Raw genomic sequence first — 25963 nt, forward strand, 5'->3', positions numbered from 1 at the left:
GAGCATATCGAACACAAGCGATCATAGATGGACATAAACGATCGCAGACGGACATAAACGATCGCAGACGGACATAAACGATCGCAGACGGACATAAGCGATTGTAGACGGACATAAGCGGACTAAGCTGCTGTGGTTAGCGAGCATAAGCGATCATAGACGGATTTAAGAGATTGTGTAGACAGACATCAGCGATCTTAGCTGGACATAAGCGGATTTAGCTGGTGACGTGAGAGGACTTAAGTGGACATAGGGACACCCAATAAGACGCATGAGTCTCAGAGTATAAGCGGGCATACGCCCAGGACACCTTCCTTTTGGCGTCCCTTGTCATACCTTGACTGAAGTCGGGCGATCTTTGCTTGGAATTAGAACCAAAACCTAAACAAAGGGTAAATGACGTTATCTGAATGGATTGACACAATTACAAAAACAGAGGACCACAGGTGGCCCAGTGTGTTAGCGGGTCAGCGTATAGGGCCTCACCACAGGTGGCCCAGTGTGTTAGCGCGTCAGCGTATGGGGCCTCTCACCACAGGTGGCCCAGTGTGTTAGCGCGTCAGCGTATGGGGCCTCTCACAACAGGTGGTCCAGTGTGTTAGCGTGTCAGCGTATGGTGCCTCTCACCACAGGTGGCCCAGTGTGTTAGTGCGTCAGCGTATGGGGCCTCACCACAGGTGGCCCAGCGTGTTAGTGCGTCAGCGTATGGGGCCTCACCACAGGTGGCCCAGTGTGTTAGCGCGTCAGCGTATGGGGCCTCGCATCACAGGTGGCCCAGTGTGTTACCGTGTCAGCGTATGGGGCCTCTCACAACAGGTGGCCCAGTTTGTTAGCGCGTCAGCGTATGGGGCCTCTCACCTCGGCGGAAATGGGTTTGATTTCCGGTCGAAACATGGTGTCTTATTATCTTCATGTTTCTCCGCCCTGAATTTCAATGAATTATATGGCATGTGCGCAAAGGGTTCTGGGGCGGACGGACGCTGCTGAAATAAATTAGTAAACCCGAGACTTTCAAGTCTATGAAATTATTTGAATCCTTTTCCTTTGTGTCTTGAGTTAGAAATGAACGAAAAAAAAAAGAAAAAAAAATTTCGATGGCAGGCAGACTTGAAAATTTATCTTTAAGAATTGAATGGTGGCGATTATTATAATCAATATCATTTTTATTATCATTGCTATTACCCAAACCTTTATTATTATCACTATTATAATTATTATTATTATCATTATCATTATCATTATCACCATCATTATTATTAATATGATTATTAACTACTTCCTAACCGAGAGTGAGGTCATGCCGGGAAATATCAAACTGAGGCTGTGGCGTATCGACCGAGGCTTTGCGACAAGAAAACAAATCAACTTTCGCTTTCGCGCGAATATCGATTAGTTTATCGATCGATTTCAAAAAGGCGGGAAAACAAGAAACACTCGCGCGCTGTCAAATCAAAAATGTAAATGAGTGAAAAGATTCAACAACAAGTAATTGGACGACTTTTGGAAGCTACAGGTTTTATCATAGGTGAAGTTGATCCAAACAATAACAAAGAAAGCTGGGTTGTCAGTCTTCACGGCATGAATGGACTGTTAAGATAGAAAACTCCACGGTATGTAGAGAATAATCTTCTGAAGTAAAATGAAAAGTCCAATCGCTTTGTGCTGCTTTACGATTTGATGGAAATATTGTATTTACAAATAACAGGTAGTACTTATCTTAAAGAGACTTTTCTGGGTCTTTACACCCCTTGTTATTTATTCATTTGTTTGTTTATCCGATATAAATAACTTAAGCTTTGTATTTCTTGGCTATCGGTGGCGGCTCGTGATCTTATTGTTTTTCTTTGTGTCAATAATTTCCTCTTCAATCTCTTCAGGATAATAAAACTCCGACTCAAAGTGCTCGTCTTCTCCCATTATCAACTTTAAGACCTGTTTGTTTCTTGTGTTTTTTTTTTTTTTTTTTTTTTTTGGTGGCTTTGGTTTTTAGGTCGATTTTGTTTGAGCGAAATTCGCGCAATCGAACAAAGCAACACACAAAAAAAGCTCACAGTCCCGCTCCGAATACGGAAAAAGACGGCCCGCTGATTAAACATTTCTGTTTCTTCTGGGTGTTAGAATTCTCTACTCAAATGTTCGCTGTCGCTCGTTTTGCAGGTGGAAAAAGTTTAAAAAAACAGAAGATTGTGAAAAAAATTTCGTAGGTCAATACGGAATTCCGTAATGCCCTCAGAGACGGGCAATACGGGAATGTCACGACTACCAATTAGCCAATCACAGCGCGCGTACGATCGTAGCCATATAATAATAATTTTTAATCATAATAATTTTCTCTTCGAAGTTTTCTTTTACATTAATTAATTGTAACAAGATTGAATTTATAAAAATAATGATGTAAATTTTATTTACTCTTTTATCATTATGATTTTTTGTTTTCAAACTATTATTATTCGTATGACTATTTTTTTGATACTACAAGATATTAAACAAGTTTAATTATTGGGTTTATTACAAATAGCGGCTTATTGCTAAGACGTGATCGAAAAAACACTCGGTTTTCAGTTATCTTTATCTTTATCTTGCAAAAAAAGAGGGGGGGCTGTTGTATCAAGACAATAGGGCAAACATTCAACCCCCCCAACCCCATTTGCCATGATGTGGTTTGCAAAAAAGGTTGAAAATACTGAGTAAAACAAAACCCATTTTTACATACTGCCTTTGAATTAATTATAATGGTTTCTTCCTTTGAATACAACTCCAACACTATAAAAATTATATTAAAATACCTAGCATATTAAAATTCCTAAATGGAGTTTATAACAACTTAATTACAGCTCTACGACCTACAAACGCTGTTTAACGGTACCTTCGTGGCATACAAGCGCTACCCCAATCAGTAGAATAACAGATACTGCCAGGCCGATAAAGACTCCAGTGGAAACCCTCGACTTCTCAGCATCTTTTTCGAACTCTTCCTCAAAGTCACTATCATCAACCCGAACTTCTGTCAAAAGCATCTCCCGCAAAAATAATACACCTTTTTTCGTAAACCTTTTTCCTCTTCTGTCTTTGTTTTGTAATATAAAGTCAAGGGAGTGAAATTGTCTTGTTGGTTGTTCTCGTGTCCGTGCAAGCCAAGATAATAATAGTTCGGCTTTTGTTCGAGTCTTTATAAGTTCGCCAACCGTGTAGTCGTGATCACGGAACTGAGATAAGGCAGCGCAGCGGATTAACGCATCACGATTGGTATGGTGACGTCACGTGGCGGTCCACGATTGAACACGCGAATTTACGGGCAGTTATCTCTCATTAAAAAAAAGAAGAAAAAAACGTATAGCTATGCTTTTCTTTTAAAAAATATTTGGAATAAAACTTCCAAATTCCTTATAGAGGAAATATGGCAAGGATAATAATCGCAGAGTTTTCGTGTTGTGAAAACATTAAAATTGGCACGCGACATGCTCTCTCGACGGAAGAATGATTTAAGCGAGGCAATTAAATACCACATCTCCGTAGATTTCATTAAAGCGCAGTGGCCATTCGCGTGATAAACGGCGTCAAGATTGTCTCTGCGTCACGTATTCAGACCTGACTTGGAGCAAGCTGTTGATGCCTTGTTTTAGAAACAAGAGTTTTCGAGCAAAGTATCTCTCTCCGGTGGAAGTTGTAGATGCCAACTTGGAATTTTAATTTCTAATTTGTCAAACACACAGCTTCTGTAACAGCAGTGTAGATCCGGCGATGTTTCTATTTTTTGTTCTCTCAATTAACGGGAAATGGATAGAACGTGGAATTATAGATACTGAATAACCTTTTATTCTTTTTTTTTCTTATAAGATTGTCTAATTTTCAGTTTAGGCTGGGCATATGAATGATCAGTAGTAGCAATAATATTTAAGGTTGCTATTATGGAATTTTCTCTGCTTGAAGAACACAACCATAACGAGACACTACTTTTCTGCTATCTGGGCCTCTGCATGTGCTTCAAATTTGGAAAAATCTCAGGCAGGACGTTTTTATAAAAAGGTTCTTTCATATATAACAAAAGTGGTTGGGGAAACTATTATAGACTATTTAAAAGCCATATTTCTTCAGTGCTTCGGTCTTCCAGTAAAAAGCTCCATAAATTCTGGAACAAATTTTATCTCCCAGGTCCTTTTTTAGGCTAGCACGTCGTATTATCCATGAGCCGTACTCAATGCAAATGCATACAAATAAATCAATTCAATTCAATTGATCCACATTTGCATGCATTTGCATTGAATACGGCTCATGAAAAATACGACGTTTGAACTTAGCCTTAGTTGGCCAAGATTGAAAAAGACGGGGGACATAATAACACCCCATTCTAGCGCAGTCGAAAGAAAAAAAAGCGCAAATCACAAAAAGTGAACGGTATTTTATTAAAACCATTCAAATATTGTTGTTACTGTTCACTTCACACTGTGTCGAAGGTCTCTCCACGTTAATAAAGAGTCCGTATCAGCCATTGTTTTATTCAATATTGAAAGCAAATTATTTGTCGAAAATTCGAACAACCGAAAATATTCTCGCGTTTCATTCGCCAAATTCAATATAATCAATGAAATGACTTTAAAATCAGCCAATAAAAAAGACTTCCAAATTAGCCAATAGAAATGGCTTCCAAATCAGCCAATAGAAATGGCTGTCTCCTCGAACTTGGTTTCCCCCAAGGATGTGAAGATGGAAGTTTTTATTGGAGCCATGTGTACGTGAAGACGGCCATGACCGTGACTCGGTACAAGTGCATTTACTTCTACCTCATTCATCATAAACAGCTTTGTGAGATAAGCCGGGAGAATTATCTAGAATCGGATCAGAACCGGAACTAGCGGACTTCTAGACGAATGTTATCATTTAGTATATCTGGTTTTTGAGATATTTCGCTGCAACGCCGCCATTTAAAAACAAAAGGCTGGTTTAACCGCGCGGTACTGGAACTAGTCTTGCGTTTTTAAGTCCTTCTGTTTTGCTTCACCACCCCCCCCCCCCCCCCCCCCCCCCCCGGCTCCCAAACTCTCATCCTCACTCTCCATGCGGCCAACTTTTTGCTCGGTCTCTCTTTCGGGTAAAACCCAACAAAACGCGCAGGTTAGCTGCAACGTTGCCAAATTCGTCTCTAGTCAACGTTGTCACATTTGTCTCTAGTCAACGTTGTCACATTTGTCTCTAGTCAACGTTGTCAAATTTGTCTCTAGTCAACGTTGTCAAATTTGTCTCTAGTCAACGTTGTCAAATTTGTCTCTAGTCAACGTTGTCAAATTTGTCTCTAGTCACGTTGTCAAATTTGTCTCTCGTCAACGTTGTCAAATTTGTCTCTCGTCAACGTTGTCAAATTTGTCTCTAGTCAACGTTGTCAAATTTGTCTCTAGTCAACGTTGTCAAATTTGTATCCAGTCAACGTTGTCAAATTTGTATCCAGTCAACGTTGTCAAATTTGTCTCTAGTTAACATTGTCAAATTTGTCTCTAGTCAACGTTGTCAGATTTGTCTGTAGTCAACGTTGTCAAATTTGTCCCTCGTCAACGTTGTCAAATTTGTCTCTCGTCTGCTTGTTAAGGTTTGCCCGATGCCAGCAGCTACCGCGCCATCTTTCTCTGTTTGACCGCGCGTGAACTGTGAACTAGCACCTCTTCTTTATAGTTATCTTTTCCTTTCTTTCCTTTTTCCTTTTTTTTTTTTTGTTTATTGTTTTTTTCTTAGCCAATCTAGGGGGGATTAATTTTGCGTAAGTTTAAGTGAATTAAGTAAGATATGATTGTTCATGTAGAAGCTATCAGAAGATTTAACCACATTGATATGTTGCACCACAGACGAAGAACAGGAATACAAAAGAACAATGAGGTGATCTAGCCAATCCTGTTAGGCCTTACCAGCGGACTTCTACACTTCTCGTCGATATGACACGTCTTTTTTTTTTGTTAATTGGAACCCCGTTTTCTTATTTTGAGAACCCCCCAGGGCATAATCAAAGTGCCTCTCCCCCCCTTCCCCCCCTCCCTCTTCGTGTAAAATCCAAAATCACAGATTACACCAGTCCTTGTACTGGTGGAAGCTCGCTCCACGTGACTAGGATCACGTGAGATACCGGTTATCAACACCCAAGGATCAATTCCTGATCTAATCAAGCGAAAATAGGAAAATCTTACTTTGATCCATGCCTCGCTCAGGGTACATCCAGGCCCGTACCCAGGATTTCTTGGGAGGGTGCAAAATCCGATATTTTTTTCCAAGGGGGGTAGAGGGGTGAGAATTCTGATAAAAATCTGACCACCCCCGTAAGAAAAAAAGGGATTTATTTATGCCATTTCAACAAGACGTTTGAATTTTATATTTTTGACATATTAGAGTGATCTAGAATTTTTTATCTAATCCGCTTTTGCTTTCTAGTTTTTTTCTACAAAAAACACGTTTATTGCCAACTGGAAGTGGACTTTCCGCCGTTGTGTGTGTGTGTGTGTGTGTGGGGGGGGGGGGGGGGGGGGGGGGAATTCTAGACGACTCTTGTTATCATGGTTTTAACTGGGTTAGGTGGTCATTAGGTGATCGAACGAGATCCGTTTAAGGAACCGAGAAATCCGCCTCAGCTTACTTGTTTAGTAAATAACAAAATCCGCTAAAAGGTAAAAAGGCCTTGTTCAAAGACCGTTACGCTATGCCAATACCAAGTAGCTTAAAGAATCCATTTTTATCGGCTCATTCAAGCAAGGGACTGAGAAACTTACAATCAAATATCGTTAAAAGTAGCGGATGTTAATCTTGTAAGGTAATTTTAAAGCTTTCCCACAAATAAACCGTTGTAATTTAATTTGGAAGCAATAATAAAGGAGTAGTCGGTTGGTATTCTTTAAGAGACACTACCTCATTTAGAATAGAGAAGTTTAAAGTCCTTTAACAAGAAGACTGTAAATAAAATAGGAAAGGAAACGTTTCAAAGATGTGAAGGTAATAGCGCGATAAAGGTCAAAAGTTCATTCCCTCGATCTAATGGAAAAGGTTTAACCAATCAAAATTTGCTCAGCTCGACCCAGAGCCCCAAATATAAAAGGGAACCGTGCTTCAAGTACGCTGACCAAAGTTACACAAAACACGAAAAAGTAGGCCAACTCCATGCTTGCTTTTAACTGGGACACGAACTTTGGTTCTCAACACATGTACTAAGGGAAGCTCACATTTATATAACACTCTATGAAACCTAATATCCTCAGCGACTACGTACCAGATCAACCAATAGGGGATCGCGACGCAACTTGAAAAACAGGTTTTACCGGTCCTCAGCAGGATTGCATAACGACACCGCGGGCGCCTAAAGTGATAGAGAAGTGACGATTCCCACATCACCGACCTGTACAGGACCCGAAATGATCCCAGGACCCGAAACGATCCCAGGACCCGAAACGATCCCCAAAAGTTCCCCAACTGATCCCGGGACCCGAAACGATCCCCAAGAGTCCCCGGAATGAACCCCAAGGAATTACAATAATGGACAACTAAAGGAATGTGTAAGGATTGGCTTTCAGTTTTAAAAACATATGAAACATTTAGCTTTGTTTGTGTTATTAAAAGGAAATTTACATTAACTAAAACTATAGTATTAAGATTTTAATATACGACTGCGGGGGAAATACAGTGGTTGAGTCAGAAATTAACAATTCCCGTGATAGTAATTTGAAGAACCCGGCGTGGATAAATCATTTTTACATAACAAGCCATAAAAGAAAGTCTTTACAAATAGGACATCCTGCTTTTCATAGGAAGCGAAATGTTTTAAAGTTATTTTTTGGCATGTTTGTTTTCGGTGAATGAAAGACCTATCATATCATGATATCATGCGGGGTGTACGCACGACTAGATGAGGAAATTAAAAACTCACATAATATTGCTTTCAACAAAAGCCACATCCTCTTAATATTTTGCACCGGTAGTAGAAGGCTTGTTCGAGTGTATTACTCAGTGTGCTTTTATCATTCCATCTTCTCGGCCAAACCGGCTGCCTAAAATGTGTCGGTAAATATTGGCTCGTGTGGAAAAGGATTTCGTGGTAAAACACATGTTTGGTTGTCAAATGAATATTAATTTTTAGGGGTGATGTTTACCGGAAATGAGACTCTCATTTATAGTGTCAGAGTCATGTGTCGGAACCGCAAAATGTTAAGAGTGTGATGGAAGGTCAAAAGTTTGGTTGATCTGAGCAAAGCTGTGCTATGTTTATGCTGTATTCCTCTCAGTAGCAATTTAAAGTTGTGTATTTGTTTTGGACTCTGTTTATGGGTTTAACGCCGGGCAATGTAATAAATAAAAGTATTGTGTTGGAATTTAATATTTTTAAGTCACGTTGTTTAGAAATCGAGTCGCTGTTAACCCTTTATTATGCTTCAAAATTGCAAGTATTTCTTCTGCTTTCCCTTTGTCCATTACCGCAATTCCTTGGGGTTGATTTCGGGGACTCCTCGGTATCGGTTCGGGTCCGAGGATCAGTTGGGGTACTTTTGGGGATCATTTCGGGTCCTGGGATCGTTTCGGGTCCTGGGGTCATTTCGGGTCCTGGGATCATTTCGGGTCCTGTACAGACCACCACCACATCGGTCCCAGCAGGTCCATGCGTTAAGGGATTAACGGACCACTTTGAGACACGCATCTTACATGAAACCTGGTCAGGGCACAACTGATTTGTTGTTTTAATTCTTTCTATGGCCGCGGAATCCCTCAACTGCTCAAACGTTATAAATACCGCTTATTCTGAATAAATACACATCACAAAGCAATGAGAGTTTATTGTGACCTTTATTTTAGGATATAAGACAATTATAGGACAATTACAGGAGGTGATCAATCGTGAAAATATTCGAGCTAGTACTGGGATTGACTGGAGACTGACTGAGAGGTTGGTAAGCCTGTGTTCTAAACAAGTTTGATAACAAATTAACTCGGTTTTATGTTCCCAAAGCATAGACAAGCCTAGAACAGCCTCGCAAGAACCAGTGGGGATTCTTGACGGTTCATTCCAAGAGTGCATGACATGTTTGTTGAAGTGTAACAAGAGAATCCGAGAGAGGCCCCACTGACCCCACCCCCCCCCCTCCTAAAGTCACCAATGCTCTATGGAAATGTAAATTTTAACCCGAAGGGATGGCAGGATTGCGTAACTTCTCCTTTTGAGTTAACTCTATTTTATATGTTTTTTTGCGTATTTTTCTTGAATGTAGTAGTTACAATTGTTGTTGAGCATAAAAAAAGAACGTAGAGCGTTATAACAGAAAATGAAAATAAATTTAATTTAAAGCGACCACTTAGATGGATAGCAGATTTAAAGGCCATAACCTACCTGACCTGAAAGAAGACCATAAGGGATAGCAGACCTAAAAGAGGGCTATAAGGGATAGCAGACCTAAAAAAAGGCCATAAGGGATAGCAGACCTAAAAGAAGGCTATAATGGATAGCAGACCCGAAAGAAGACCATAAGGGATAGCAGACCTAAAAGAAGGCCATAATGGATAGCATACCTAAAAGAAGGCCATAAGGGATAGCAGATCTAAAAGAAGGCCATAGAGGGATAGCAGACCTACAAGAAGGCTATAAGGGATAGCAGACCTAAAAGAAGGCCATAGAGGGATAGCAGACCTACAAGAAGGCCATAAGGGATAGCAGACCTAAAAAAAGGCCATAAGGGATAGCAGGACTAAAAGAAGGCCATAAGGGATAGCAGACCTAAAAGAAGGCCATAAGGGATAGCAGACCTACAAGAAGGCTATAAGGGATAGCAGACCTAAAAGAAGGCCATAATGGATAGCATACCTAAAAGAAGGCCATAATGGATAGCAGACCTAAAAGTAGGCTATAAGGGATAGCAGACCTAAAAGTAGGCTATAAGGGATAGCAGACCTAAAAAAAAAGGCCATAAGGGATAGAAGACCTAAAAGAAGGCCAAAAGGGATAGAAGACCTAAAAAAAAAGGCCATAAGGGATAGCAGACCTAAAGGAGGGCCATAAGGGATAGCAGACCTGAAAGAAGGCCAAAAGGGATAGCAGACCTGAAAGAAGGCCATAAGGAATAGCAGACCTAAAGGAGGGCCATAAGGGAAAGCAGACCTGAAAGAAGGCCAAAAAGGATAGCAGACCTAAAAGAGGGCTATAAAGGAATGGCAGACCCAAAAGAGGGCTATGAGGGATAGCAGACCTAAAAGAAGGCCATAAGGGATAGCAGACCTAAAAGAAGGCCATAAGGGATAGCAGACCTAAAAGAAGGCCATAAAGGATAGCAGACCTAAAAGAAGGCCATAAGGGATAGCAGACCTGAAAGAAGGCCATAAAGGATAGCAGACCTATAAGAAGGCCATAAGGGATAGCAGACCTAAAAGAAAGCCATAAGGCATAGCAGACCTAAAAGAAGGCCATAAGGGATAGCAGACCTAAAAGAAGGCCATAAGGGATAGCAGACCTGAAAGAAGGCCAAAAGGGATAGCAGACCTAAAAGAGGGCTATAAAGGAATGGCAGACCCAAAAGAGGGCTATGAGGGATAGCAGACCTAAAAGAAGGCCATAAGGGATAGCAGACCTAAAAGAAGGCCATAAGGGATAGCAGACCTAAAAGAAGGCCATAAGGGATAGCAGACCTGAAAGAAGGCCATAAGGGATAGCAGACCTGAAAGAAGGCCATAAAGGATAGCAGACCTATAAGAAGGCCATAAGGGATAGCAGACCTAAAAGAAAGCCATAAGGCATAGCAGACCTAAAAGAGGGCCATAAGGGATAGCAGACCTGAAAGAAGGCCATAAGGGATAGCAGACCTAAAAGAAGGCCATAAAGGATAGCAGACCTAAAGGAGGGCCATAATGGATAGCAGACCTAAAAGTAGGCTATAAGGGATAGCAGACCTAAAAGTAGGCTATAAGGGATAGCAGACCTAAAAAAAGGCCATAAGGGATAGAAGACCTAAAAGAAGGCCAAAAGGGATAGCAGACCTAAAAAAAAAGGCCATAAGGGATAGCAGACCTAAAGGAGGGCCATAAGGGATAGCAGACCTGAAAGAAGGCCAAAAGGGATAGCAGACCTGAAAGAAGGCCATAAGGGATAGCAGACCTAAAGGAGGGCCATAAGGGATAGCAGACCTGAAAGAAGGCCAAAAGGGATAGCAGACCTAAAAGAGGGCTATAAAGGAATGGCAGACCCAAAAGAGGGCCATAAGGGATAGCAGACCTAAAAGAAGACCATAAGGGATAGCAGACCTATAAGAAGACCATAAGGCATAGCAGACCTAAAAGAAGGCCATAGAGGGATAGCAGACCTAAAAAAAGGCCATAAGGGATAGCAGACCTAAAAAAAGGCCATAAGGGATAGCAGACCTAAAAGAAGGCCATAAGGGATAGCAGACCTGAAAGAAGGCTATAAGGGATAGCAGACCTAAAAGAAGGCCATAGAGGGATAGCAGACCTACAAGAAGGCTATAATGGATAGCAGACCTAAAAGTAGGCTATAAGGGATAGCAGACCTAAACGAAGGCCATAAGGGATAGCAGACCTAAAGAAAAGGCCATAAAGGATAGCAGACCTAAAGGAGGGCCATAAGGGATAGCAGACCTGAAAGAAGGCCATAAGGAATAACAGACCTAAAGGAGGGCCATAAGGGATAGCAGACCTGAAAGAAAGTCATAAAGGATAGCAGACCTAAAAGAAGGCCATAAGGGATAGCAGACCTGAAAGAAGGCCAAAAGGGATAGCAGACCTAAAGGAGAGCCATAAGGGATAGCAGACCTGAAAGAAGACCATAAGGGATAGCAGACCTAAAAGAGGGCTATAAGGGATAGCAGACCTAAAGGAGGGCCATAAGGGATAGCAGACCTAAAAGAAGGCCATAAGGGATAGCAGACCTAAAAGAAGGCCATAAGGGATAGCAGACCTAAAAGTAGGCTATAAGGGATAGCAGACCTGAAAGAAGGCCAATAGGGATAGCAGACCTAAAGAAGAGCCATAAGGGATAGCAGACCTGAAAGAAGACCATAAGGGATAGCAGACCTAAAAGAGGGCTATAAGGGATAGCAGACCTAAAGGAGGGCCATAAGGGATAGCAGACCTAAAAGAAGGCCATAAGGGATAGCAGACCTAAAAGAAGGCTATAAGGGATAGCAGACCTGAAAGAAGGCCATAAGGGATAGCAGACCTGAAAGAAGGCCATAAGGGATAGCAGACCTGAAAGAAGGCCATAGAGGGATAGCAGACCTACAAGAAGGCTATAAGGGATAGCAGACCTAAAAAAAGGCCATAAGGGATAGCAGGACTAAAAGAAGGCCATAAGGGATAGCAGACCTAAAAGAAGGCCATAAGGGATAGCAGACCTAAAAGAAGGCCATAAGGGATAGCAGACCTAAAAGAAGGCCATAATGGATAGCAGACCCGGAAGAGGGCTATGAGGGATAGCAGACCTAAAAGAGAGCGACAAGGGATAGCATACCAATTGAAAAAACCCAAAGGAGTGTGTCAGCCACAGCTAAATTGTTTTTGAAAATACTATCTTCAAATCGAAAATATAACAACAGCTTAAACAAATCAGCCGATGGAAATGGACATACAACCACTTGGATTCTTGGGATGACCAAATGGTGGCTGTCATCGCCCCTTTGCCAAGTAAACACAGTAGACGATGTTGTCAGTATAAACTGCATGTCTTTATTTGATAAATACGCTCAGGCTTGTCATGTGTACACACGGAGAAGTGAGGAGAGTACGCTTAGCACAAACCAAGCGCAGGAGGAAAGGAGTCTGTGATCTAAACTCTAATAAACCGCGAAATCCTCTTTAAATTGGATGAAATGTACCTTGTTTTAGATGTGCTCTATGCGACGTACGCGTAATCTAACCGCTACAAAGTGGTGCGCAAACACTATGACGCTCTAGCCGAAATGTGCCTAACCATCTCTTTGGTAGCTACCAGTGCATTGAGTTGGTTCGAGTGTTTTCCAAGTCAACAAGGAAAGAAATTTACAAATATCGAGCACATTTCGTCTGATTTGTAGAAGATTTCGTGGTTCTAGTAGAATCTATCTTGACAAGCCCTTATCCTCCCGCCCTTTCACAGACTATGATGAGGACAGACGATGTTTACAACACTTTCACGTGATGTTTACAACACTGTCACGTGATGTTTACAACACTGTCACGTGGCTACACAACAAGCGTGTGTGCACTAAGACGACGCCCAAACAACCGCTTTATACAGAGGAGCTGATGTCGTGAACTCTCTCTTGCATGAGTGCGGGCTTCCTGCGTTTTCAGTGATTGAAAGGGACTTGGTTGGACAAAGTGGAAATGACGATCGTGCCCAGTGGTGGCTGGATTCATTAGAGGTCTGTGCCACGAGGCGTGAGGAGAAGTGCAAACAAGTTTAAAAAGGTTTCGAAAACTTTCCGAGTCCAGCACTCGTGCAAAAGAGAGTCAACGGCAGTATAGCATCTAGTTTGTCTCTAGTCGGGCTTCCTGTGGTGGCTTGGTTACCTCACGCACAAAGAAACAACACAACATCCATCTGGGAGGCTATTTACAATGTCGAAAGGCTCGTAAAAAAATCCTGAATAATAATCCATATTGGACAATGGTGTACACCAGTATCGCATCAAGTTGAAAAATTGAAAGATGAATTAATGTTGTATGACAACCCATGAACTACACGAAAAAAAACTAAAAACCGTACTAGGCAACAACTCTGGTATCAATTTTATCAACATGTCACGCGCGCTGATGCTTTTCCCGCCAAAAGTTTCCCCGAAAAATCAGTTCCCGGATGATCATTCACTCGTCAAAAAAGACGTGTTTGCGGGTCGTTCGCAGGGTGTCGGATAGATGCATTTTTCAACTTCTTGCAGGTTTCTCTGTAAATGATATGATCAAAGAAATCGAGGGACAAACAACATGGAACGTATGCGAAAACTGCAGGCATTTTGTCCACAATAACAAACGTTTTCACGAAAATAATTTAAGTACAAAAATATTGAACCAACGTGGAAACATGAAGGCTTCACCACAGGAATCCCGGCGCGAGACGTCTCACTCAATACAAGGTAATTATATGCAAAACGAATCATATCAACGACCTACATGAACTAGAATAAGACAAAAACCACTCCACATACGAGACGATGGAGGGAGCTACGCTACATAAACCAACATGCCAGGGCAGGCTCGATCCGGAATAACCTGATAAACTAGAAAACGAAACCTGTTAAATTGGTTCGAACAATCGGTATTACCCGCTGACGCTGCTGTTTGTCGGTAATCAACAATGGACACGTGATTCATTTGTTTCACGTGCAGGTTTTTCAGCGATTTAATCAGACCAGCTTTGTTCATCAGTATTCCGCCTCGAGCCAAGCCCAAAAACACGAGAAACAAGACTAATAAGGAAAAAAAACACACACATCACGTGCGATACTACTTGTCATCACGAGGTGATCACGTGAACACTACCAACGGACATGCGCAAAGGTCGACGCCACTGCAACAAACGACGAGGACGCGACAGACAATCAGCACAAGTCACGTGATCTGCGAACAAAGCGGACAAGCGCGTCAGACAGAGTGCGCATGCGTTGTACGTTCAACTTGTTATCACGGGGGAAGGGTGACTTCGATAAAAACAGACGGGGGTGATCGTCAGCAAAATCAATTTTTAAGTCTATGGTAGGGCGCTTGTGGAGTGGTCAACAGAAATTCTTACCCCTAAGAGGTAGCAAATTGGGTGTGATCGAAGGATGGTAGTTGGCCGAAACCTTATACCCTAACAGATGTGACAATCACTCCCATCTACTTTTCTGGAGCACCCCTCCGCCCTGTAAACCAAGTGGTCCGAAGTAAATGGCCTATTGTGGTGAAGCTAATAAAATAAAATTTCTGAAGGTGGTCGTGTTATAGAGGTACCAATGTATTGGCATATCCCTGGCGATGTAAAATGTCGCTATGGGTTTTACCATGTACTACAGTGTCCCCATGTCATTTTTAATTCAGAACCCCACAATAAGTCGAAATAACAAAGGATTTTCTTTTGGTGTAATGGTCCTTGCCAACTTGGTCTGCTAACAACTCATTTGCGGTGGCCGTAACAATGGCATCGATGTTGGCTGATGTTTGCACAAAGTTTACCACAACTAAACTTAGTACGTGTTTAAAAATAACCCAAACTTCACAACCAGCGCCAACATGACACGCATGAGGACTTGCCCCATGTTTTTAGTGAAATGAGGACTTGCCATGTTTTTTCGTGAAATGAAGACTTGCCCCATGTTTTTCGTGAAATGAGGACTTGCCATGTTTTTTCGTGAAATGAAGACTTGCCCCATGTTTTTCGTTAAATGAGGACTTGTCCCATGTTTTTCGTGAAATGAGGACTTGCCCCCATGTCTTTCGTGAAATGAGAACTTGCCCCATGTTTTTCGTGAAATGAGGACTTGCCCCATGTTTTCCGTGAAATGAGGACTTGCCCCATGTTTTTCGTTAAATGAGGACTTGCCCCATGTTTTTCGTGAAATGAGGACTTGCCCCATGTTTTTCGTGAAATGAGGACTTGCCCCATGTTTTTCGTGAAATGAGGACTTGCCCCATGTTTTTCGTGAAATGAGAACTTGCCATGTTTTTCGTGAAATGAGAACTTGCCATGTTTTTCGTGAAATGAGAACTTGCCCCATGTTTTTCGTGGAATGAGGACTTGCCCCATGTTTTTCGTGAAATGAGGACTTGCCTCATGTTTCTCGTGAAATGAGAACTTGCCCCATGTTTTTCGTGGAATGAGGACTTGCCCCATGTTTTTCGTGGAATGAGGACTTGCCCCATGTTTCTCGTGGAATGAGGACTTGCCCCATGTTTTTCGTGGAATGAGGACTTGCCCCACGTTTTTCGTGAAATAAGGACTTGCCCCATGTTTTTCGTGAGAGTTCCTTACCTCAGTAAGGACGGTTAGCGTCCTTTGGTCGCTTAAGTTGGACTTTAAGTCGCTTGGCGCCAATCTGGAATCCATTCATGTGCTGGATGGCGTTTTGTGCGGACATAACATTGTCATAACTTACGAAACCTACAGAATAACAGTAAATTATGAGTGGCACAATAGCCCAGTGGAAAAGGCTTTGTCTACCAACGAAGGTGACTTCGGTTTGAACACAGGACAGGTCAACTTTCTGAGGAATTTAAAACAGCTCTTAACATTAGGGACCGTGAGGTTGGGTATATGTCCTGTGGCCTCGATTAGCTCCGCCCTCAATTATCCGCCCCCTAGAGTTTAGCTCTAAGCACAGGCGAACCTGGATATGAATGAGTGTCTTGTGATTCTTCGGGGAAATAAATATAATTTGAAGTTTTGTCTTGACTGTTTCCTCAATAAAGCTAAGTAATTTAACTAGTTTTATTGAGGAAAGAGTCAAGACAAAACTTCAAATTATATTTATTTTCCCGAAGGAACACGAGACATTCATATCCTGGATCGCCTGTGCTCTGGGGGCAGGTAAGAACAGTACAGAGAAGCTAAGAAGTTAAGGCCACAGAAACAACTTGCTCATGTTAATTTGTTTATCTATTAAACTAATAGCACTAATTAGCAACCATAAGGAAAAATAAAGATAACAGATAATAGCTTAAGAGTGCAGGCCTTAGGGGAAATAAAGCCAGTACAGGGGCAAATAAGTTAAAAATATATATAACACTCACAAAAGCAAATGCTCATCTTAGTTTGTTTATCTATTAAACTAATAGTATTAACTAGCAACCCTAAGGAAATGTATTGAAGGGCCACTAAGACTACATACAGTATTTGAAGCAGAGCAGAGCAGAGGCAAACAGGTTAAAGATAAATACAACACTCACCAAAACACTTGCTCATGTTAGTTTGTTTATCTATAAACACTTTGGCGCTAATAACGGTGCCAAAGGGCTGGAAAGTCTGCATCAGGTCAGCGTCTGTGAACTCTTGCGGCAGGTGGTAGATAAATAAATTGGAGCCATCTGGACCTGGGGTGTAATGCGACTCTTTGAGAAGCACAGCAGCGCAATATACAGAGAGGACAGTTAGAATAGAACCTGTCCATTAGGGTAGATAAATATGGGTAATATACAGAGAGATCAGTTACAATAGAACCTGTCCATTAGGGTAGATATATATGGGGAATATACAGAGAGGATAGTTAGAATAGAACCTGTCCATTAGGTTAGATAAATATGGGTAATATACAGAGAGGACAGTTAGAATAGAACCTGTCCATTAGGGTAGATAAATATGGGTAATATACAGAGAGATCAGTTAGAATAGAACCTGTCCATTAGGGTAGATATATATGGGGAATATACAGAGAGATCAGTTAGAATAGAACCTGTCCATTAGGGTAGATAAATATGGGTAATATACAGAGAGATCAGTTAGAATAGAACCTGTCCATTAGGGTAGATAAATATGGGGAATATACAGAGAGGATAGTTAGAATAGAACCTGTCCATTAGGGTAGATAAATATGGGGAATATACAAAGAGGATAGTTAGAATAGAACCTGTCCATTAGGGTAGATAAATATGGGGAATATACAGAGAGGACAGTTAGAATATAGCCTGTCCATTAGGGTAGATAAATATGGGGAATATACAGAGAGATCAGTTAGAATAGAACCTGTCCATTAGGTTAGATAAATATGGGTAATATACAGAGAGGATAGTTAGAATAGAACCTGTCCATTAGGGTAGATAAATATGGGGAATATACAGAGAGATCAGTTAGAATAGAACCTGTCCATTAGGGTAGATAAATATGGGGAATATACAGAGAGGATAGTTAGAATAGAACCTGTCCATTAGGGTAGATATATATGGGGAATATACAGAGAGATCAGTTAGAATAGAACCTGTCCATTAGGGTAGATAAATATGGGGAATATACAGAGAGGATAGTTAGAATAGAACCTGTCCATTAGGGTAGATAAATATGGGGAATATACAGAGAGGATAGTTAGAATAGAACCTGTCCATTAGGGTAGATAAATATGGGTAATATACAGAGAGGACAGTTAGAATATAACCTGTCCATTAGGGTAGATACATATGGGTAATATACAGAGAGATCAGTTAGAATATAACCTGTCCATTAGGGTAGATATATATAGGGAATACTGATGACAAATAAAAAAATGTGTGTGGCAGAAAAATAATACACAGGGCATTTTCCCTCTTGCAGTGTTGTGAAAGAAAATGGTTTTACTTTTCTTTCAGCATGTTATGCAAAAGAAAATTCATTTCAAGTTGCGAAAAGGGGATGTAAAGCACCTATTTTTTTTTTCAACTCACAATGTCTTTTGCATCAATCAAGATGGTCATATTGTAAAAGCAGTACCTTCTTTTTGGGGTTGTCTTGCTGTTTGTTGGTACAAAGCCTGATTGTAGACGGTAGGAAAAGCAGCTGAAAAAAGTGCATTAAGGAGATCAGAGATGCTGTATCAGAGCAGAGGAACAGGCCATTATTAACAGTGTTAGTTGCAGATATTACAGATTTCCTCCCTCCCCCCAGCCCTCTCCCCCCTCCCCTAAAAAAATTGTTTCTCATCGTTGCATATGTATTCCATTGCGGCCATGGTCCTACAGTACTCCCATAGCTATAGGATTGAGTTCTAGAGTGTGCCACAATTCTTACAGCAATAGGGTTTGATACTAGAGTACGCTTGAGATATAGTTTTTAAAGCAGCGATCATGTCAGTTTACTTCCAGTCAATTACATAACAAGCTCAGATGAATTTTTCAATGGAAAATAAGTAAAATATTTCTAAATTGTAAAAGCAGTGTGTCTATTGCCGAAAGCAAACTGGCTAGATAGATAGCCACTTTAATCATGGTTGCACACCACACTTACTGCTATCTGGTTTAATAACAGAGTACAGTATGTCACAATGCTTACCGCTATATGGTTGAATACCAAGGTACAGTATGTCACAATATGTATGGTTGAATTCCAGAGTATGTCACAATGCTTACCGCTGTATGGTTGAATACCAGATTATGTCACAATGCTTACCGCTATATGGTTGAATTACAGATTATGTCACAATGCTTACCGCTATATGGTTGAATTACAGATTATGTCACAATGCTTACCACTATATGGTTGGATACCAGAGTATGCTTGAGAGATAGTGTCCATCGAGGGGACTGTGTTGCCAATACTGTTTACACCACCCAGACCGGCCATGTTTGCCATCCCTAGCGATGCAAGGGTGGGGTTCCCGGCCACACCCATACCTAAAACAGAATGAAATGGATGTCAATTAGTTGATGAGAAGGTCACATACATTAATAGAGAGAGGTGACTTGTTTCGTGAGGGGAGGGGTTATGGTGGTAGTGCTAGAAGGATGTTACCCTTACCACTTATTCCAGTCACGTCTAGTAGCACACAAAGAACAACTAAGAATACCCATGCCAGCCACACCTTGTAACCCCCACCTTACCACAAACCTATTTCAGATATTGCTGATGATGATTGAATAGCGATTGACAAAATGGCAGTGCGATTGACAAAATGGCAGTTCTACAACCGAAATGACCCATGAATCCCAAGATATTTGTTCAAAATTCAGAAATATATATATATCTATATATATATATATATATATATAGATATATATATATATAACATATGACTTACAACCTCATTTTTACGAATAGATAATACCCATAAGTGCCTTTCGGTCATAGAACTGCAACTTGGCAATTGTAATTCACTGTTTGCGCTGACAACCTTGGAAATAAGTGTATGGAAAACAATAGTACCCATACCCCTAATTCCAGCCACGCCTGGTACCCCTCATCTCTTTCACAAAAAACAACTACATAAGAAAACCCATGCTCCCATGCCATCCATGCTAAGCAACCCTCATCTTTATCATATAAAGAACAAGAAACTCATACCCCTAATTCCAGCCACGCCTGGTACCCCTCATCTCTATCACAAAAACAACTAAGAATGCCCATGTTCCCATGCCATCCACGCTAAGCAACCCTCATCTTCATCATAAAAAGAACATCTTAACCTACCCATTCCCCCCATGCCAGCCACGCCCTGTACCCCTAGCCCCATAGGCGAGGCATTTGATTGAGAGGTATTGACAGTGCTGGTCATTATACCACTTGTGCCGCTTGTCATGTTATTCTGGATTGCGTTTCCTTGTTGTTGTTGCTGTTGTTGCGCCATTACTGTCGCCGCGACAAGAGCTCCTAGACCTCCAGGCTGTAGAATACCTTGGGTGGAAAAGATATAAAATGCCTACATAATGATGGCTACATTGTCAAGTAAACTTGAGATAGACAGGACTTTACTTTAGGTTCTTAGTCTATAGTTCATATAAGCCGGTGTTTACTTAGTCTCTAAATTCTTATAGGAGGGGTGATTGCATTAGTCTCTAAGTTCTTATAGGAGGGGTGATTGCATTAGTCTCTAAGTTCTTATAGGAGGGGTGATTGCATTAGTCTCTAAGTTCTTATAGGAGGGGTGTTGCCTGAGTCTCTAAGTTCTTATAGGAGGGGTGATTGCATTAGTCTCTAAGTTCTTATAGGAGGGGTGTTGCCTTAGTCTCTAAGTTCTTATAGGAGGGGTGTTGCCTTAGTCTCTAAGTTCTTATAGGAGGGGTGATTGCATTAGTCTCTAAGTTCTTATAGGAGGGGTGTTGCCTTAGTCTCTAAGTTCTTATACATGGGTGTTTTCTGTGTAGGTTCTTAATCTCTAGGTTCTTATGTGTGGGTGTTTACTGTAAGGGAATGTAAGAAGAATTACCTGTTACAGAAGATGAAGGTTTTAATGACTACTGGTTTATTTCTTAATGTATTTTTGGTTTCTATACCTGGATTAAGTCCCGGCACTACACCAAAGCCAGTGGGGAGCCCTGAATTGGCCACCTGTTGCAACTAAACCAGATCAAAAAGAGAAAATGACTTTAGTATTGTTTACAAAAAATATCAACAGATAATAGCTCCCGCGATAATAACTAACAGATAATAGCTGTCCCGTGCGACCGCCATGTTGAATTCTTGGAGACCTGATAGCGCTTGAAAATCGCAATATTTCCATTATTTTCTCGCTTTTAAGGCTTGGTAAAGGAAGATAATTAGAAAACCTGATTTGAGCTAAATCAGGCCGGGGTGAATTAAAGTTTGACCACATGCGAATTTACATGGTTGCTCTCATCTCCAAATACTTCATTTCAGGAGGTCAAAATTGTACAAAAATAACCTTTACTGGATCACATAAGATCTGCTAGGTAATAAGGATGCCACAAAGGGTTTTTTAGATGGATTAACCCGAATATTTTGCATGTTACTTTGCTTCTTTGAGAAAGATATATTTGACTAACAAAATCAGTGCGAACGATTTGAATCAATTCTATATGCCTCCGTTCTTGGTAAATACATATCAAGGAAAATCAACAATAAAAAAAATACTTCTAGTTGATTGTTTATGAGTTTAGGAAATCCACGGAAAGCACTAAGATTTTGTTCTCTAAACATAAAACCGATTTAAAAAGGTCAACTGTCGCTGTGTTCAGAACAAGCACTTTGAAACCATAAAACTGGTTGATAAAATGTCTTTGTTTTACCAAGTCTCGAAATTTTATCTGTGGAATAAACTTGTGGAATGTATTCAGGGATACTGTGAGTACATTTATTTAAAATATTGTATTCATTTGTGTATATATTAAAGAAGAATTTTGTCAAAAGAAGTTATGTTTTGTTTCTTCGTGTTCACAAATTGAACAAACTTGAATAAACTTGTTAAATAATAGTCTAGTTTTTATATTTTCCTAGTTGTTTACAGATTAATTTGTACACCATCAGATTCCTCTTCTTTTCCTGAATACACTATTTGCTTTTATGTAATATTGTCTCGCAATTTACTGCGCATATGTGTTTTGCTTTCTGCTCGAGGGAATTTGCAAAACTTGTGACAACTCCCAGGGAGAGGGCAAATCGCGCACGCATAACAGACAATGACGATGTAGTACAGTTTATAACCAAACCACATCAGTAACAGGCAATGGCTATGAAAAAGAGTTTTCAACCACACCAGAAACAGACAATGGCTATGTACAGTATAGTAGTAAAACACAACAATAATAGACAATGACTATTATTGTATGTAGTAAAGTTACAACCAAAATAAAATCAAGCTTTTACATTAACAATAAGGCTGAATTGTGAGCAAATTTCATCTGTTGTGATGAGGCTGGATTGTAAGCAAGTTTTACATGTTGTAATAAAGCTGGATTGTAAGCGAGTTTTACCTGTTTTGATAAGGCTTGGATTGTAAGCAAGTTTTACATGTTGGGATAAGGCTGGATTGTAAGCAAGTTTTACCTGTTGTGATAAGGCTGGATTGTAAGCGAGTTTTACCTGTTGTGATAAGGCTGGATTGTAAAGAAGTTTTACATGTTGCGATAAGGCTGGATTGTAAGCGAGTTTTACCTGTTGTGATAAGGCTGGATTGTTAAGAAGTTTAACCTGTTGTGATAAAGCTGGATTGTAAGCAAGTTTTACCTGTTGTGATAAAGCTGGGTTGTGTGCAAGTTTAACATGCTGTGATAAAGCTGGGTTGTATGTAAGCAGGTTTTGTTTGTGATAAGGCTGGATTGTAAGCAAGTTTTACCTGTTGTAAGCAAGTTTTACCTGTTGTGATAAGGCTGGATTGTAAGCAAATTTCATCTGTTGTGATAAAGCTGGATTGTAAGCAAGTTTTACATGTTGTGATAAAGCTGGATTGTAAGCAAGTTTTACCTGTTGTGATAAGGCTGGATTGTAAGCAAGGGGAAATCCAGGAGAGGCCCCTCCAAATGCCATGCCTCCAAAAGCTGCTAAATGCTGCATTTTTTTCTGTAGTTTTTCTTTCTCTGTGTCTGCGAATTTGACAACTAAGGGAGAGGAACAACCCTACCACAGAAAACAATGTTATCAAAATACAGCATTTCCATGGAAAACAATGCCATCACATAGCCCTAGCAGACCTCAATTTATTAGGGGGGGGGGGGGGGGCTTGATACAGAAACTGTAAGAAAACAAAGGGGGCACAGCCACGCCCCTTCTGGTCATTTCCTTATAGTTTTTTTTTAAATATTGGGGGGCATGTGACCCCAGTGCCCCACCCCCTGCTACGGCCCTGTATCAAAATACAGCATTGTCATGGAAAACAATTAAATACTGAAGATATACATTTTTGTAGAGAATTGCAATCAACTCCAATTCCGTGCACACCCAACTGTGTCTTCTAGGGAATCATAAGGTAGTGTGCATTAGATACAGACCCTTGTCTTGTCATTTAGATACAGACCCTTGTCTTGTCATTTAGATACAGACCCTTGTCTTGTCATTTAGATACAGACCCTTGTCTTGTCATTTAGATACAGACCCTTGTCTTGTCATTTAGATACAGACCCTTGTCTTGTCATTTAGATACAGACCCTTGTCTTGTCATTTAGACACAGACCCTTGTCTTGTCATTTAGATACAGACCCTTGTCTTGTCATTTAGATACAGACCCTTGTCTTGTCATTTAGATACAGACCCTTGTCTTGTCATTTAGATACAGACCCTTGTCTTGTCATTTAGATACAGACCCTTGTCTTGTCATTTAGATACAGACCCTTGTCTTGTCATTTAGATACAGACCCTTGTCTTGTCATTTAGATACAGACCCTTGTCTTGTCATTTAGATACAGACCCTTGTCTTGTCATTTAGATACAGACCCTTGTCTTGTCATTTAGACACAGACCCTTGTCTTGTCATTTAGATACAGACCCTTGTCTTGTCATTTAGATACAGACCCTTGTCTTGTCATTTAGATACAGACCCTTGTCTTGTCATTTAGATACAGACCCTTGTCTTGTCATTTAGATACAGACCCTTGTCTTGTCATTTAGATACAGACCCTTGTCTTGTCATTTAGATACAGACCCTTGTCTTGTCATTTAGACACAGACCCTTGTCTTGTCATTTAGACACAGACCCTTGTCTTGTCATTTAGATACAGACCCTTGTCTTGTCATTTAGATACAGACCCTTGTCTTGTCATTTAGATACAGACCCTTGTCTTGTCATTTAGATACAGACCCTTGTCTTGTCATTTAGACACAGACCCTTGTCTTGTCATTTAGATACAGACCCTTGTCTTGTCATTTAGACACAGACCCTTGTCTTGTCATTTAGATACAGACCCTTGTCTTGTCATTTAGACACAGACCCTTGTCTTGTCATTTAGATACAGACCCTTGTCTTGTCATTTAGATACAGACCCTTGTCTTGTCATTTAGATACAGACCCTTGTCTTGTCATTTAGATACAGACCCTTGTCTTGTCATTTAGACACAGACCCTTGTCTTGTCATTTAGATACAGACCCTTGTCTTGTCATTTAGATACAGACCCTTGTCTTGTCATTTAGATACAGACCCTTGTCTTGTCATTTAGACACAGACCCTTGTCTTGTCATTTAGATACAGACCCTTGTCTTGTCATTTAGATACAGACCCTTGTCTTGTCATTTAGACACAGACCCTTGTCTTGTCATTTAGACACAGACCCTTGTCTTGTCATTTAGATACAGACCCTTGTCTTGTCATTTAGACACAGACCCTTGTCTTGTCATTTAGATACAGACCCTTGTCTTGTCATTTAGATACAGACCCTTGTCTTGTCATTTAGATACAGACCCTTGTCTTGTCATTTAGATACAGACCCTTGTCTTGTCATTTAGACACAGACCCTTGTCTTGTCATTTAGATACAGACCCTTGTCTTGTCATTTAGATACAGACCCTTGTCTTGTCATTTAGATACAGACCCTTGTCTTGTCATTTAGACACAGACCCTTGTCTTGTCATTTAGATACAGACCCTTGTCTTGTCATTTAGATACAGACCCTTGTCTTGTCATTTAGATACAGACCCTTGTCTTGTCATTTAGATACAGACCCTTGTCTTGTCATTTAGACACAGACCCTTGTCTTGTCATTTAGACACAGACCCTTGTCTTGTCATTTAGATACAGACCCTTGTCTTGTCATTTAGATACAGACCCTTGTCTTGTCATTTAGATACAGACCCTTGTCTTGTCATTTAGATACAGACCCTTGTCTTGTCATTTAGATACAGACCCTTGTCTTGTCATTTAGATACAGACCCTTGTCTTGTCATTTAGATACAGACCCTTGTCTTGTCATTTAGACACAGACCCTTGTCTTGTCATTTAGATACAGACCCTTGTCTTGTCATTTAGATACAGACCCTTGTCTTGTCATTTAGATACAGACCCTTGTCTTGTCATTTAGATACAGACCCTTGTCTTGTCATTTAGATACAGACCCTTGTCTTGTCATTTAGACACAGACCCTTGTCTTGTCATTTAGATACAGACCCTTGTCTTGTCATTTAGATACAGACCCTTGTCTTGTCATTTAGATACAGACCCTTGTCTTGTCATTTAGATACAGACCCTTGTCTTGTCATTTAGATACAGACCCTTGTCTTGTCATTTAGATACAGACCCTTGTCTTGTCATTTAGATACAGACCCTTGTCTTGTCATTTAGATACAGACCCTTGTCTTGTCATTTAGATACAGACCCTTGTCTTGTCATTTAGACACAGACCCTTGTCTTGTCATTTAGATACAGACCCTTGTCTTGTCATTTAGATACAGACCCTTGTCTTGTCATTTAGATACAGACCCTTGTCTTGTCATTTAGATACAGACCCTTGTCTTGTCATTTAGATACAGACCCTTGTCTTGTCATTTAGATACAGACCCTTGTCTTGTCATTTAGACACAGACCCTTGTCTTGTCATTTAGATACAGACCCTTGTCTTGTCATTTAGATACAGACCCTTGTCTTGTCATTTAGACACAGACCCTTGTCTTGTCATTTAGATACAGACCCTTGTCTTGTCATTTAGATA

The 25963-nt window shown here is 40.6% G+C and overlaps 1 protein-coding gene across 6 annotated transcripts in view; it reads right to left on the reverse strand.

The window, feature by feature from the left end:
• The window catches only part of LOC5501374 (CUGBP Elav-like family member 2), a 33644-nt gene that overhangs the window by 2211 nt on the left and 5470 nt on the right, over positions 1 to 25963 (reverse strand). For 2 of the 6 annotated variants that reach the window (XM_048722536.1, XM_048722535.1), the window contains exons 6-13: positions 22793 to 22945; positions 20866 to 20929; positions 20063 to 20266; positions 19126 to 19269; positions 18371 to 18436; positions 16861 to 17022; positions 15947 to 16075; positions 12662 to 14556 (exon numbers count right to left, since the gene is read on the reverse strand). In XM_048722536.1, the coding sequence (XP_048578493.1) occupies positions 15948 to 16075; positions 16861 to 17022; positions 18371 to 18436; positions 19126 to 19269; positions 20063 to 20266; positions 20866 to 20929; positions 22793 to 22945 (921 nt within the window). In that variant the 3' untranslated portion in view covers positions 12662 to 14556; position 15947. Of the gene's footprint in view, positions 1 to 336; positions 382 to 12661; positions 14557 to 15946; positions 16076 to 16860; positions 17023 to 18370; positions 18437 to 19125; positions 19270 to 20062; positions 20267 to 20865; positions 20930 to 22792; positions 22946 to 25963 lie in introns of those variants that run through there. The other 4 variants (XR_007306707.1, XM_048722539.1, XM_048722538.1 and 1 more) reach the window with 4 other exon arrangements.

Source organism: Nematostella vectensis, chromosome 15 (genome assembly GCF_932526225.1).
Source record: "Nematostella vectensis chromosome 15, jaNemVect1.1, whole genome shotgun sequence".
Taxonomy (NCBI): domain Eukaryota; kingdom Metazoa; phylum Cnidaria; class Anthozoa; order Actiniaria; family Edwardsiidae; genus Nematostella; species Nematostella vectensis.